The sequence below is a fragment of the Embiotoca jacksoni genome, unplaced genomic scaffold, assembly GCF_022577435.1.
Source record: "Embiotoca jacksoni isolate LCO1_2020_lvr unplaced genomic scaffold, fEmbJac1.0.p SCAF_52, whole genome shotgun sequence".
Lineage (NCBI taxonomy): Eukaryota > Metazoa > Chordata > Actinopteri > Embiotocidae > Embiotoca > Embiotoca jacksoni.
The window spans coordinates 67,436-79,519 of NW_027185406.1; the positions used below are offsets into that span (position 1 = coordinate 67,436).

Here is a 12,084-nt window from a genome sequence, read left to right on the forward strand (position 1 = left end):
GTACGCACACACACACTGAGTTTTTCAAGGAATTTTTATCAGGGCCCGAGCACCGAGTGGTGCGAAAGCCCCTATTGTTTGTCAAGGCATTTTTATCAGGGCCCGAGCACCGAGTGGTGCGAAAGCCCCTATTGTTTGTCAAGGCATTTTTATCAGGGCCCGAGCACCGAGTGGTGCGAAAGCCCCTATTGTTTTTCAAGGAATTTTTATCAGGGCCCGAGCACCGAGTGGTGCGACAGCGCTTGATATCCTGTGGAGTCGTGTGTGCGGTGGCCTTGATGGATAGCTCAGGTGTCGTTCCCACATGTCAGAGCTCTGCATGCTTTTAATCATTTTGATAAGAACCGGCCTTGAGGATCATTGCGGTCCTCGTGTGTGTCGAGTGGATCCTTCTGTCTTTGAAAGAAAGTTGGAGCAAAGAATTTTGAACTCTCAGCCTCCGTTGTCACAAATATGATTGACGGCCAACTGAACACATTTCAGTGCTCAGATAAACAAAAATAGAAAAATAATTATGGTCAGAAATGTTATTTTTGAGTTGGTTTTTTTTGTTGTTGTTTTTTTCAACCTGCGTTTGAGAAAAATTCTTTTTTTTTTTTTCTTTTTTTTTTTTATCTCCATTAAAACTTTATTTCTTGATGACACTGTGCCCAAAATCAATGGCTTACCTCAAGTCTGATTTCACGTTGGTCTTTTTTTAGCTTTTTAACTTTGGTCAACGATATAAACACACACACACACACACACACACACACACACACACACAAATCTCACCACTCGTGTCCTCTTGTTGCTTTAGACCTGCAGACCTGCCTGATCTGCATCGCCTGCCGGATGCCGCGCACCCAGCCAGTCAGCACCGAGTCTTTTATCACGAAGCAGGACCCCACAGGTAAACACACACACACACACACACACACACACACACACGGGTTTAATCGGAGGAGTTCAGAAAGTCGTAGAAATCGATGGGTTACATTACAGGAAAGTCGTGTTGTTTTCTACACACACACAGAAAACATAACTTGGCACATTTATTTTATTATTTCCGTGTGATGCATTTATATCCGAGTAAACCAGAAATCCGATACCAATCAAAAATGAATAAGCATTTTAGAAACCAACGAGGGTCTTAATTTTTGTGTTTTTGTTTATTTGTGATTTATGTTTGAAAACTGCCTGTTTTTAATAGAAATATATCATATTTAGACGCTTAGATCGCTTAGTCGTTTCCAATTCGGTCGCTTCATCCTCCAAACGTTACAAAGGGAAGACGGCATGCTGGGAAATGCTAATTATAGTCCTCCCCGTCATTTTTGACAAGTCGTGCGTGGGACGTTTCGGAGCGCAAAAAATACTTTACAACAATCCCAGTTATGTTACAGTTGTTGAAATCAGTGCAAGGCTGATTGCTGGTATGTGTGTGTGTGTGTGTGTGTGTGTGTGTGTGTGTGTGTGTGTGTGTGTGTGTGTGTGTGTGTGTGTGTGTGTGTGTGTGTGTGTTCGGTGCTCTCTCATCCAGGGAAGATCATCTCCATAGAAACCAGTGCTTTGCGAGCGACAGGCCGGCCTGGCTGGGAGGACCTGGTCAGGAAGTGCATCTACGCGTTCTTTCAGCCGCAGGGCAAAGAGCCCTCCCACGCCAAGAAGCTGCTCCACGAGGGTAAGTGCCTTCCACGCGTTCTCCGCCGGCTTTTCGCCATGGTTACCGAGAGTTTCTCCTGCTCCACGTCGATGCCATCACAGTAAGAACAATAGCGGTGACTTTTTCAAACTAACTTTGCTCCAATCGCCTCGTTCAGAGACGCTGTGCCGCGTCGGCAGATTTGCAGAGCAGAAAGCAGCAGCGGAGATTTGTGAAGGCGTGAAAGGACAAGCGGCGTCGAGCTGCAGCGAAAGGGCCGCGACCAACAATGAGTCGATCAATAGATTCATTGTTTGCTCCGTAAAATGTCTGAAAATAGAAAAATGAGTTTGTGAGAGCCCGAGTCTTCAAGTTATTTTTCATTTTTGATCGACTTAACAGATCAAAACGCAAAAAGATCAACTTAATTCATTAATTGCGTCGGAAAAAGACTAAATCATCATGTTTCAGATGCAGAGCGGGGCAACCGACCGTTACCGTCACCCGTCGGTTTGTGGACGGTCGTTACGAAGCATCGAGTGCGGATTTGGTCCGATGCCATCTTTGCTAGTTTGGGGCGGTTTTGGAAGCAGGAAGTGACCATATATGGACGAGCGGGGCGGGGGAGGAGCGAGCGGTGGATCGATCTGATTGGAGACCCGGCGATACTAAATCCCGCCCTCCGATAGCCGTAATTAAACAGACACGCCCCCAAAAACCAGACCTTTTGCGGTTTATTTTCTAATTAATGACTGACCGCCAGAAAACGAATAAAAAAATTTTTTTTAAAAAGGGCGACTTTCACGAACAACACTGAAATAACTTTTGTCTTCAATTTTCATAGGACGAGTTGAATAGGGGAGTCTGTGGATGTTTTTTTCGGAAACACCCTCTAGCTGCACTCGGTGGTATTGCAGCGTAAGCTACGAAATGTTTTTATATCCAGTCTGCGATTCAGAAGCTGTTAATTGGGTTGAAACAGTCACATTTGCTTCCGGGCAGAATTATCAGCTGTCAACTACATCTTGAAATTCGTCGCCGTCTATTCAAAGTTGAAATAAACTGAACTACTTTGAGTATAGCTGTTTCAATGCTCCTGAAAACAAAGACATACATGAATACGTCCACCTCTTGTCACGTATGTGCAGCAGGACGGAGCGAAGTGAACGCGAGACATCGCTAACGTCGTTAGCGCCGGTATAAAACGATAATAGGATGAAGGGAAGACGGACCGAAATTGAGTTACCCTAACTGTAATCAATTATCGTACAGCTCCTGCCAGCAAAAAAAAAAAAAAAAAAAGTATCATTAAAGCCTTAGGAGGGGGAGGGGGAGGGGGAGGGGATCGAGGGGGCGGGGCTCTTTAAGCCCGGATACATGTGGGAAGAGGGAAGAAAAAACAAAAGTGGGGGGGGGGGGGCAGAAAACAAACAAGGAGATGAGGCCAAAGTCTAAACCCTGTTTACCTCTTTCTTTCTCTGTGCGTGTTGCATGTGGCGTGTTGCGTGTTGCGTGTGGCGTGTTGCGTGTGGCGTGTCTCGCTCTTCCCTACAGTGATGACCCACGGCACCGCCATCAGCCCGCTCTACTACTTCACGTTAAGCGATGGCACCCACCTCAGCGCTCAGACCCGCTGCAAGTTCTGCTGCCCCCCCCAACCCTGACGTACAGCCCTTCATCATGGGCATTCACACTATTGACAGGTACTACACACACACACACACACACACACACACACACACACACACACACACACACACACACAGGACTGATTGTAAAACTGCAAAATAAAAACTCTCAGTTTAACAGTTCGTACGCGATCGTATGCAGATGACTTGATATTTTTGACCTGAGATACACGATCTATACGACCGCTTAAAACGGGGGAATCGGATATTTAAAATAGTTTTAATCCTCTAACGTGTGCACGTGGGCTTTGTTGCACGCTGAAGAGTCACAGTTGAACACGCGTATGAATATCCCTGGTGTGTTTTTAAGGGCGTCCCGGTTATGCCCATTCACTGCGACGTCCCGACAAGTCTTAAGAAAACCAAGATTGGTCAGAAGTTGTCATTTTTAAGCTTCCTTTTGTCGTGTTCGTTTTGTTTTTTAAGTTACGAAATCACGAGTAAATAAATCAAATTTAACGCTCGTGACGCAGAAGAGGAAAACAGTTATTATCTTTCTAGTCTTCCGCTGATTAAAGAGAAGAAGCGCGGGAGATCCACCTGCGGTTGTTACGGTTACTCCGTCGGTGCAGACGTGATCGTGTTTTCCTGGATGATGGACCGGTTATCTGTTGTCGTCCTCCTCTCCTCCTCCCAGGGAACACAACACTGCTAGCTCTCAGGAAAACACTAACCCCAGCCTTCCACCGACCCTCGGCGGCATCGCCCAGACTCCCTCCCGCTCCCCTTCCCTCCCCCCCGGCGGCAACTCGGCCCCGGGCCTCAACAGCAACGCCTCCCCCCACGGACACAACCCGGCCACGCCGGCGGGCTACCTGACGCCCAACCGGACGAACTGTCCGTCTCCTCTGAGCGGCCCACTCACAGCCACCCCTACCTCGTTCATGTCGCCCAGGATGCCGCGGGCGAGCCCCGGGTCGGGGGGCAGCCCTCGGGTGCCGGGGAACCCCTTCTCTCCCTCCGCGCCGGGCCTCCATTCCCCGGCGGGGGCGCCGAGCGGCGGCGGCGGTGGCGGCGGCCTCAACAGGCAGCAGCCCGTCGGGGACGCTAAAGGCAGCGCGAGCGGCGGACAGGCGGCGTCTTTCCCGCCGTTCTCCCCCATCCTGCAGAGACAAGCCAGCGCGCCCGCCGGCTCCTCCGCTCGGCCTCCGTCGGCGAACTCCCCGGAGGGAGGAGGAGGAGGAGGAGGAGGAGGGGGGGACGAAGGGGGAGAGGACTCCGACAAAGCCCCCCTCGCCTCCGCCTCGCGGCCGGGGAACCCCCGACTCAATCAGCTGCTGGAAAGCGACGGGCCGGAGACGAACGGCATCGGCGTCCACTTCAACAGCACCGCGTCACCTCACCCCCCGAACCCTTCCCCCGCCCCCCAGTGCCCGGCCTCGCACAGCAGCCTGACGGAGCGGCACAAGATCCTGCACCGGCTGCTCCAGGACAGCAGCCCCAACGACGGCTCCGCCGAGGACGGCGCGAGCAGGAGCGACTTCGAGATCAAGAGGGAGCCGCCCGTCAGCCCGGCGGCGGGCACGGCACCTCCCAAGGCCGGATCCAGAGAACCGCAGGACCACCAGCTGCTGCGGTTCCTCCTGGACACGGACGAAAAGGTGACACTTTTTTTATGTTTAAAAAAAAAAAAAAACTTTTATTTTAGTTAAAAAAAAACGTCTAAAGATAAAGAAATCTGTTCAGACATTTTGACGATTGTGTTTGTAATGAAGAATAATCTCGAAACCTCGTTTGCTTTTTTTGTTGTTGCTGTTTTTGAAGGACTTGGGCGACCTGCCGCCTCCATCCGCCCTGAGCCTCCAGACGGTCCGGGTGAAGGTGGAGAAGAGAGCCAGCGGGGAGGGCGTGGCCTGCACGGGCTCGACCGTGGCGGCGGGAGGCGGGGCCAAACTCGCCGGAGTTCCCGGCAACCCGGCCTGCGTCAGCCCCAAGTCGAGCCCCGTCGGAGAGAACCGCCGGGACGGCCGCAGGGACTCCACGGTACAGTTGGTGTTTACAGTGGATCCCTTTTTAAATGCTCGTCGCCACGGTTACTGCGCGGGGGGCGGATGGGAGGGATTTCAGCTGCAACCAACAACAAATATGTCTTTATGTCATTCAGTTACTCTTGTAAGCTTTAAGTTTCTATCAGTTTTAAGTTGTATAGCTCCAAATCACAACAGAAACCTTCAACAGAACCCGGCAGTGAAGCTATTGCAATTTTAGCCTTAAAACAAAACAAGAGAAGTTTAAAAGCCTCATTTGGGTCTAGTTTCAGAAAATAAAGCTGAGGAAATAGGCACAAATGAAAAGTTTGCAACAAATCAAAAAAAGAAAAAGACGGACGTAAAACCGTTTCACGTCCGGCTATTACAGGACAGAGAACCCGAGCCGGTTTAAAACACGAAATGAAGCAGCTTGTTAAATTTGATTCGTGGCAAACCGAGCCGTCCGGTCGGACTCCCGTGACACCCCGACGAAGAATCGTAACGCGTGACCGCGCCAGACGGCCACGTCGTCGATTCAAAATTCACGCGGGGCACGAGAGTCCGGAAAAAAACAGTTTCGCAACGAATCCTCGGACGTTTCCTGCCGTCGAGCTTTGATCCTTTCGCTCGGCGGTTGCCCGCCGCTGCCGTTGTAAACCCAGTTCAATGTTTATTTTCTTGGACTTTGTCTCGGCTGTAGGCGCAGCTACCAGCTGCAGCCTTTGAAGCTCGCTGGCCTTTGACCTTTTGCCCCCCACCCACCATCTCTCTTTCGCTGATCGCCCCCCCACACCCCTTTTTTTTTTTTTTTTCCTCCCACCCCATTATTCCTTAAATCTTTATTATTATTTTTTTTTTACATCTTCCTTCCATCTGTCTCTTTTTTTTTTTTTTTTTTTTTTTTTTTTTTTAAACGTCTTGCCTCCCTGTCGTCTTCATATCTCTCCGGTTTCATATGTTTAACTCTGAACACCCCTCTCTCTCTCTCTCTCTCCACCCCCCCCTTCCTCCCCCTCCTCCCCCCTTCTTTCAGATGTCTGGCGGACCCGTCGACACGGACCCTCTCGCCCAGCTGCTGCCGCCCGGCCCGAGAGGCCCGAGCGGGGCCGAGCGGGGCGGCGAGGATTCAGCGAACCCCGGCGGAGGCCCCCAGTCCCTCCAGTCTCCGGCCCCCCAGCTCCGCTCCCCCCAGTCGCTTCCCCGGTTGCAGTTGCAGACGCCGCCGCCGACGCCTCAGCTCCACTCCCCCTCCCCCCAGCTCAAACTGCAGTCGCCCACTCGGCTCCAGCCCGGCGAGGCCAGCACTCCCCGCAACGTAAATGTGAAGAGAGAGCCGCCCGGCACTCCGAACAGAGGTACGGTAACTAAAGGTGACCAGCTGGGTGGACACGACTAAACTAAACTATCATTACTAGTTTGGTTGTTAGTGTCTCAATTGATGTTTTGGGTTTTTTTTGGTCATTGTTGTGATGAAGTATGTTGGATTTCTTCAGCGTTTTTTCCTCAAAAATTTGCGGCAAAATTTTTTGAATTTTCTTTTTTTTTTGCGTTGAAATTGAGAGAATCGACAAAAGTTGCAAGTCAATGAAAATAAATAGTTATTTTAATAAAGGAACAGTCCTGTAAGCATACGGTACATCACACACAGGTGGAGATATTTTGGTTTTGTCTCTTTTGTTTTTAAGAACTATGGTTTTAAATTCACAGGACACAACTTCCGTAAAAGTAAGTGCTTTAAATGATCTTTTAATTCTTAAGACATACCGTAAGCACAAAAATAATATCTTACAATTGTAAGGCCATGTATAACTTTAACGCATTCTGCTTGATTAGACGATCGGTAGCCTCAATCGCATTTCCCATAAACCCCGTTTCCCATAAACCCCGTCACTTCCTGTTATAACTTTGTTTTTTTCCCGGTCAGCCGGCCTGTGGTTTGTTTTGATGATTCGATGGAGGGGAGGTTCGAGTGCAAAATTTCAAGCTCCTGCAAATATTTCCGAGATTGGTTAAAATTTGCAGTGATTTTTTTTTGTCAGGATTAGACCAAATTTTTTGAAAGATTCTGGCAGGATAGGTTGGGTTTTTGTATTTATTTTTTATTTTATGGTTTTTTTCGGATTTTAAATACTACTGTTATTGTTTCCATTCTTATTTTTTATTATTATCAGTAGTCACATGATCCCCCCCCAAAAAAATCTCTTATTCATTCATTTATTTGACCTGCACGTGGTTTACTCTTTCTGCCCTCTAGTGGCCATCAGGAGTCACTGAAGCAGATGGGTTTTCTCAGCAGCTTTCTGAGCGTTACGCTTCAGGATTGCGTTGTTGTATTTATTTATTTATTTATTTATTTATTTCGTGTCACCCGATCCTCCCATGTTGTTGTGTTTTGCGCGCTCGCAGGGCTCGGCGATGGCCTCCAGAGTCAGTCGTCGTTCGACTTCTGCAATCCCGCCACTCCAAGCCAACAGCAGGGACCAGGACCGGGACCGGGCCAGGGAGACCCCTTCCAGACCCCCAAAGACAGCAGCCCGTTTCCAGAGGCAGAAATTCTCAACCCGTTCAGCTCCAGCACTGGTACACAAAAAACAACAACAACAACAACAACAGCAGAAAACAGAATCCGTGTGTGCAGCTTTGAATCATAACGTGACACGAAATATTCTGTCGCAGCGGAGCTTTGTGGAGTTTGACCTCCTGTAGGCTTAAAGTTTCACTCCTTTCTTATACGCATGAGCCCGACCGATGGGTGGAGTCGGACTGTATTCAGTTACATGTACGACGACCCCCCCCCCCCCTCCCACGCCACCCCCACCTCTTTAATTTCATTGCCGGAAGGTGGAAATCTTTGACGAATCAAAAGGCAGCATTTTAAGCTGCTATTGAGTTACTAATTCAACATAATAAGGGATTTCCATGCTGTGAATTTGTTGGTTTAATATTTCCCTCTCTAAGATTCCGCTTGGCCGAACCTTTAAATTATTTTTCAGGCCCGACGAAGATGGACGTCGGAGACTCCCAGTTCCAGCCTCTGTCTCTGTCGGACTCGTTGTCCTTCGACGGCCTCGGAGCTCCTCTCCAGGCTCCGCTAGCGTCACCGCAAGAGTGAGTATTGAAACAACTCCTACGCTTTTTGTTTTTGTTTTCGTCCTCGGCCGAGGACGGTTTCTGAGCGTCGTTGTCCCGTCTCTGCGAGCAGGCAGCGGGTGCCCTGCACGCTGGACGAGGTGCTCGGCCCTCCGACCACGCCCGAGGGCCGCAACGACGAGAAGGCCCTGCTGGAGCAGCTCGTCTCCTTCCTCAGCGGGACGGACGAGAGCGAGCTGGCCGAGCTGGACAAGGCGCTGGGTATCGACAAGCTGGTGCAGGTGAGTACGACCGTTTTTAAAAAAGAGAGAGAAAAAAAAACCACTCGTCTTTTTGTCATCTCCTCTTGTTGTTGTTCTTCCTTCCGAAGGGCGGCTGCTTCGACCCGTTGCCTCAGAGTTTCCCGACCCAGCAAACAACTGCCACATCGGTTCCCGCGGACCCCAAACTCCCCGGCTACCCTTCCCAGTTCGCGCCGGCGCCGCAGGCCCAGTTCCCCGGCGGCGAGCTGGCGGCGGGCCTGTCGTTCGGAGCCCCGCCTCGGGGAGCTTTCCCCGGCGGGACGGCGGGCGTCGGGCCGAGGCCGACCCGACCGCCGGGGATGGTCGCTCAGCTCAGGCTGCCGCCCAACCAACTGCGGCTGCAGCTGCAGCAGCGGCTGCAGGGACCGCAGCAGGTCAGAGCTCTTTTTTTATTCTTGAGTTTTGTTCCTGCTTCGATGTGTGTGTGTGTGTGTGTGTGTGTGTGTGTGTGTGTGTGTGTGTCGGGAAACAAAACTCTCCTCCCTTCATCACCAGAAGTTAAATCTCCGTTTTCTTTCCACCTCCAATAATATTTCATCTAATTTATTCCCTCTAATTAAATCCTGCCTTCCATTCGCTCTCTTATCGTCCGCCGCCTCCTCGTCCTCGTCCTCGTCCAACACCTGTCTGACTTCTGCTGATTTCATTTCGTCTCTCAGCTCCAGAACAGGCTGGCGGGCGTGACTCCGTTTCCGGGAGTCCAGCATGTGAACGTTCGTCAGGGGGTTCAGTCGCCTCAGATGACCTCGCAGGTGAGACATTTATTGACATAGCTGAGCTCCACCGAACCAGCTGGATTAACCTTCTATGTAAAGTCGATACTCAACACACACATACATACGTAATGGGCAGCTCGCGAGCTACTTATTGGGAGACCCCTGCTCTAAAGTCTACAGTCTACAGTCCTGACCTCCATTCCACTGCCCCCCCGCCCCCCCCCCCCCCCTCCCCTCCTCCCACGTCACGGCCAATCGCAGGGCAGGGCGTCCCTCCCGCTGATCCGATCTAGCACCAGCCGCTACCACGACAGGTACTTTCCTCCCAGTAGTGGGCGGTGACCGCCAGTCGAACCATGGGAACATGAAAACAGCAACCTGTGGCGATGCAGCACGTCGGCCCACAGCGCGTTTCTTCTGCCCCCTGGTGGCCAAAGATATTAGTGCGCAGCTTTGAGTAGAAATTAAAAATCACATCAAATGAATCCATTTTAAATGCTGGTTGTTTATTAGGACATTCCAGTAAACCTATAATTATTATTATTATTTTTTTATATATCACTTTAAATATTTAACACAGAATAAACTTTTTTTTTTTTTCAAGGAGGAGGAAAAAAAACCTGATGATAAATGTATGATTTGCTTCTTTCTGTGGTTTGTTAAATTGATCTTCAATAGTATTTAAATCTCAGAAGTTATTTCGCTGCATGATTCAACTCTTTACGAGAACATTTTATTTGACTTTGAAAATCATGAATCTGTGTTTTTTTTGTTTTGTTTGTTTTTTCTAACGCGCTCCTCCTCCTCCTCCTCCTCCTCCTCCTCCTCCTCCCCCCCCAGCCGCCGCTGAACGCCCAGATGCTGGCTCAGCGTCAGCGGGAGCTCTACAGCATCCAGCACCGCCAGCGTCAGCTTTTCCAGCAGAAGGTCATGCTGATGAGACAGAACTTGGCGGGCGCCCCGGCCGCCGCCGCCGCCGCCGCCGCCATGGGGCCCGTCGGAGCTGCCAGGGTCCCAAAAGGTCCCCCGACAACGCCTCAACAACAACAACAACAGCAGCAGCAGCAGCAGTTCAACTTCCCGCCAGGGTACAACCCGATGACGGGAAACACCCCTACCTCACCGAGTCACTTCAGCCCGCTGGACAACAAGCTGTCCGGCCGAGTCGCCGCGGGCAACCAGACGCTCCTGGGCGGAGGCGGCGGCGTGCCGGGCCAGTTCAACAGCGCCGTCAACTCCTCACTGCAGCAGGGCCTGTTTCAGCAATTCGGAGGCTCCGGTGAGTTCAAGGAGACGAACTTCACACTCCTTTAATCAAAAGACTGAACTGATTATATGAAAGCGGTCGTTTCGTTCCTGTTATTGACAAAAAATACAAAACAAAAAGTGTTGATTTTTTTTTTTTTTTCCTGAAGCCAGTTATTGAAAAGAATATTTTCTTGTCGTAGCTGCTGGTTTGGACTTTCTCGTAAAAAAAAAAAGATTCTATCCTGCATCTTTTTCTGCTTTGAATTTTAAATATAAACGGAACAAACCAGTTAGCGGACTTTTAAAGATTCAAGCTCTTGAACTTCTTCAACTTTCAGACGAATATTACGACAAATACAAATAAATCTCCAGTCGAAACCTCTTTTACAACAAAATGTTCATATTATATCTCAGTAACACTTTTTCTTTTTTCTTTTTTTTTGTTGTCTCCGTCACAGCTGTCGTACAACAAGACCCGCCTTTCCCTCCCGAGATGAGCCCCACCAGCCCGTTGTTGTCACCTCAGAGCTCCGCCTCCCAGAGTCCTCTGCTTCAGCAAGCCCCGCCTCCTGGCTACCAGTCGCCAGACATGAAGAGCTGGCAGCAGTCGGGCATGGGCAGGTGAGGACGATTTTACCAGACAAAAAAAAGACTTTTAACGTAATAGCTAACATTAATTATTGGTAACTCCTGTTGGATTTGTTTTTATTTAAATGAGACCTGAGTTTTGAAGCGATTGTTTCCTCTTCTTTTTTCTTTTTTTTTTTTTTTTTTTTTTTTTTGGGGGGGGGGGGCGCAGCCTGTTCAGTCAGTCGGGACGGAGTGCGGCGCCGGCGTTCGGCCAGCAGGGGGTCTACAACAACATGAGCATCACCGTGTCCATGGCCGGGGGCTCGGGCGGCGTCGGCTCCTTACCTCCCATGGGACAGCCGGTCGGCATGAGCAACAGTAACCTCAGCAACGTCGGCTCGGTGTGCGGCGACCAGCAGGTCGGTGGCTTTGATCCCACGTTTCCATCTGCTTCTCCGGCTGAGTTTGTGGAGGACGGAGGGCGTTTAAAAGAAAAAAAAAAAAAAAGTTTTTATCGTGATTAGTATTTAATTTTCTTGCTAAATAGATCTTTTGTTTCTTTTAAAATCTTTTCCCTTCTTTTAAAATAGACCTTCCTGCTGCAGCGAACACTCACTCGGAGAGCCAAATGTGTATCAATCCTCCGGTGGAAATAGTGCCCGACAACCTCGCTATTTTTCCTCTATTTTCAAAAAAACAAACATTTCCCAGCTGTTTCAGGAAACTGCAGAAGTTTTCAGAGACATTAATTTCACCTTTCTAAGAACAGTCGGCGGGAGTTCCCCTTTACTTTGTGTGTCCACTCAGGAGGAACCCTTTAAGTTCCTGGATAACTCCGTTTCGTGGAACTTTTTTCTTCTTTTTTCCAGCTCCTAC

General features: G+C 49.7%; 1 protein-coding gene across 1 annotated transcript in view; it reads left to right on the forward strand.

Moving 5' to 3' along the window:
• ncoa1 (nuclear receptor coactivator 1) overlaps window positions 1-12,084 on the forward strand; it is a 31,079-nt gene that overhangs the window by 17,468 nt on the left and 1,527 nt on the right. Inside the window, 15 exon segments of the mRNA XM_069172320.1 lie at window positions 800-892; window positions 1,523-1,663; window positions 3,179-3,273; window positions 3,275-3,327; window positions 3,950-4,913; window positions 5,077-5,295; window positions 6,316-6,637; window positions 7,689-7,862; window positions 8,276-8,390; window positions 8,485-8,653; window positions 8,743-9,048; window positions 9,334-9,426; window positions 10,231-10,669; window positions 11,097-11,259; window positions 11,438-11,627. Of these exon segments, the coding sequence (XP_069028421.1) occupies window positions 800-892; window positions 1,523-1,663; window positions 3,179-3,273; window positions 3,275-3,327; window positions 3,950-4,913; window positions 5,077-5,295; window positions 6,316-6,637; window positions 7,689-7,862; window positions 8,276-8,390; window positions 8,485-8,653; window positions 8,743-9,048; window positions 9,334-9,426; window positions 10,231-10,669; window positions 11,097-11,259; window positions 11,438-11,627 (3,536 nt within the window).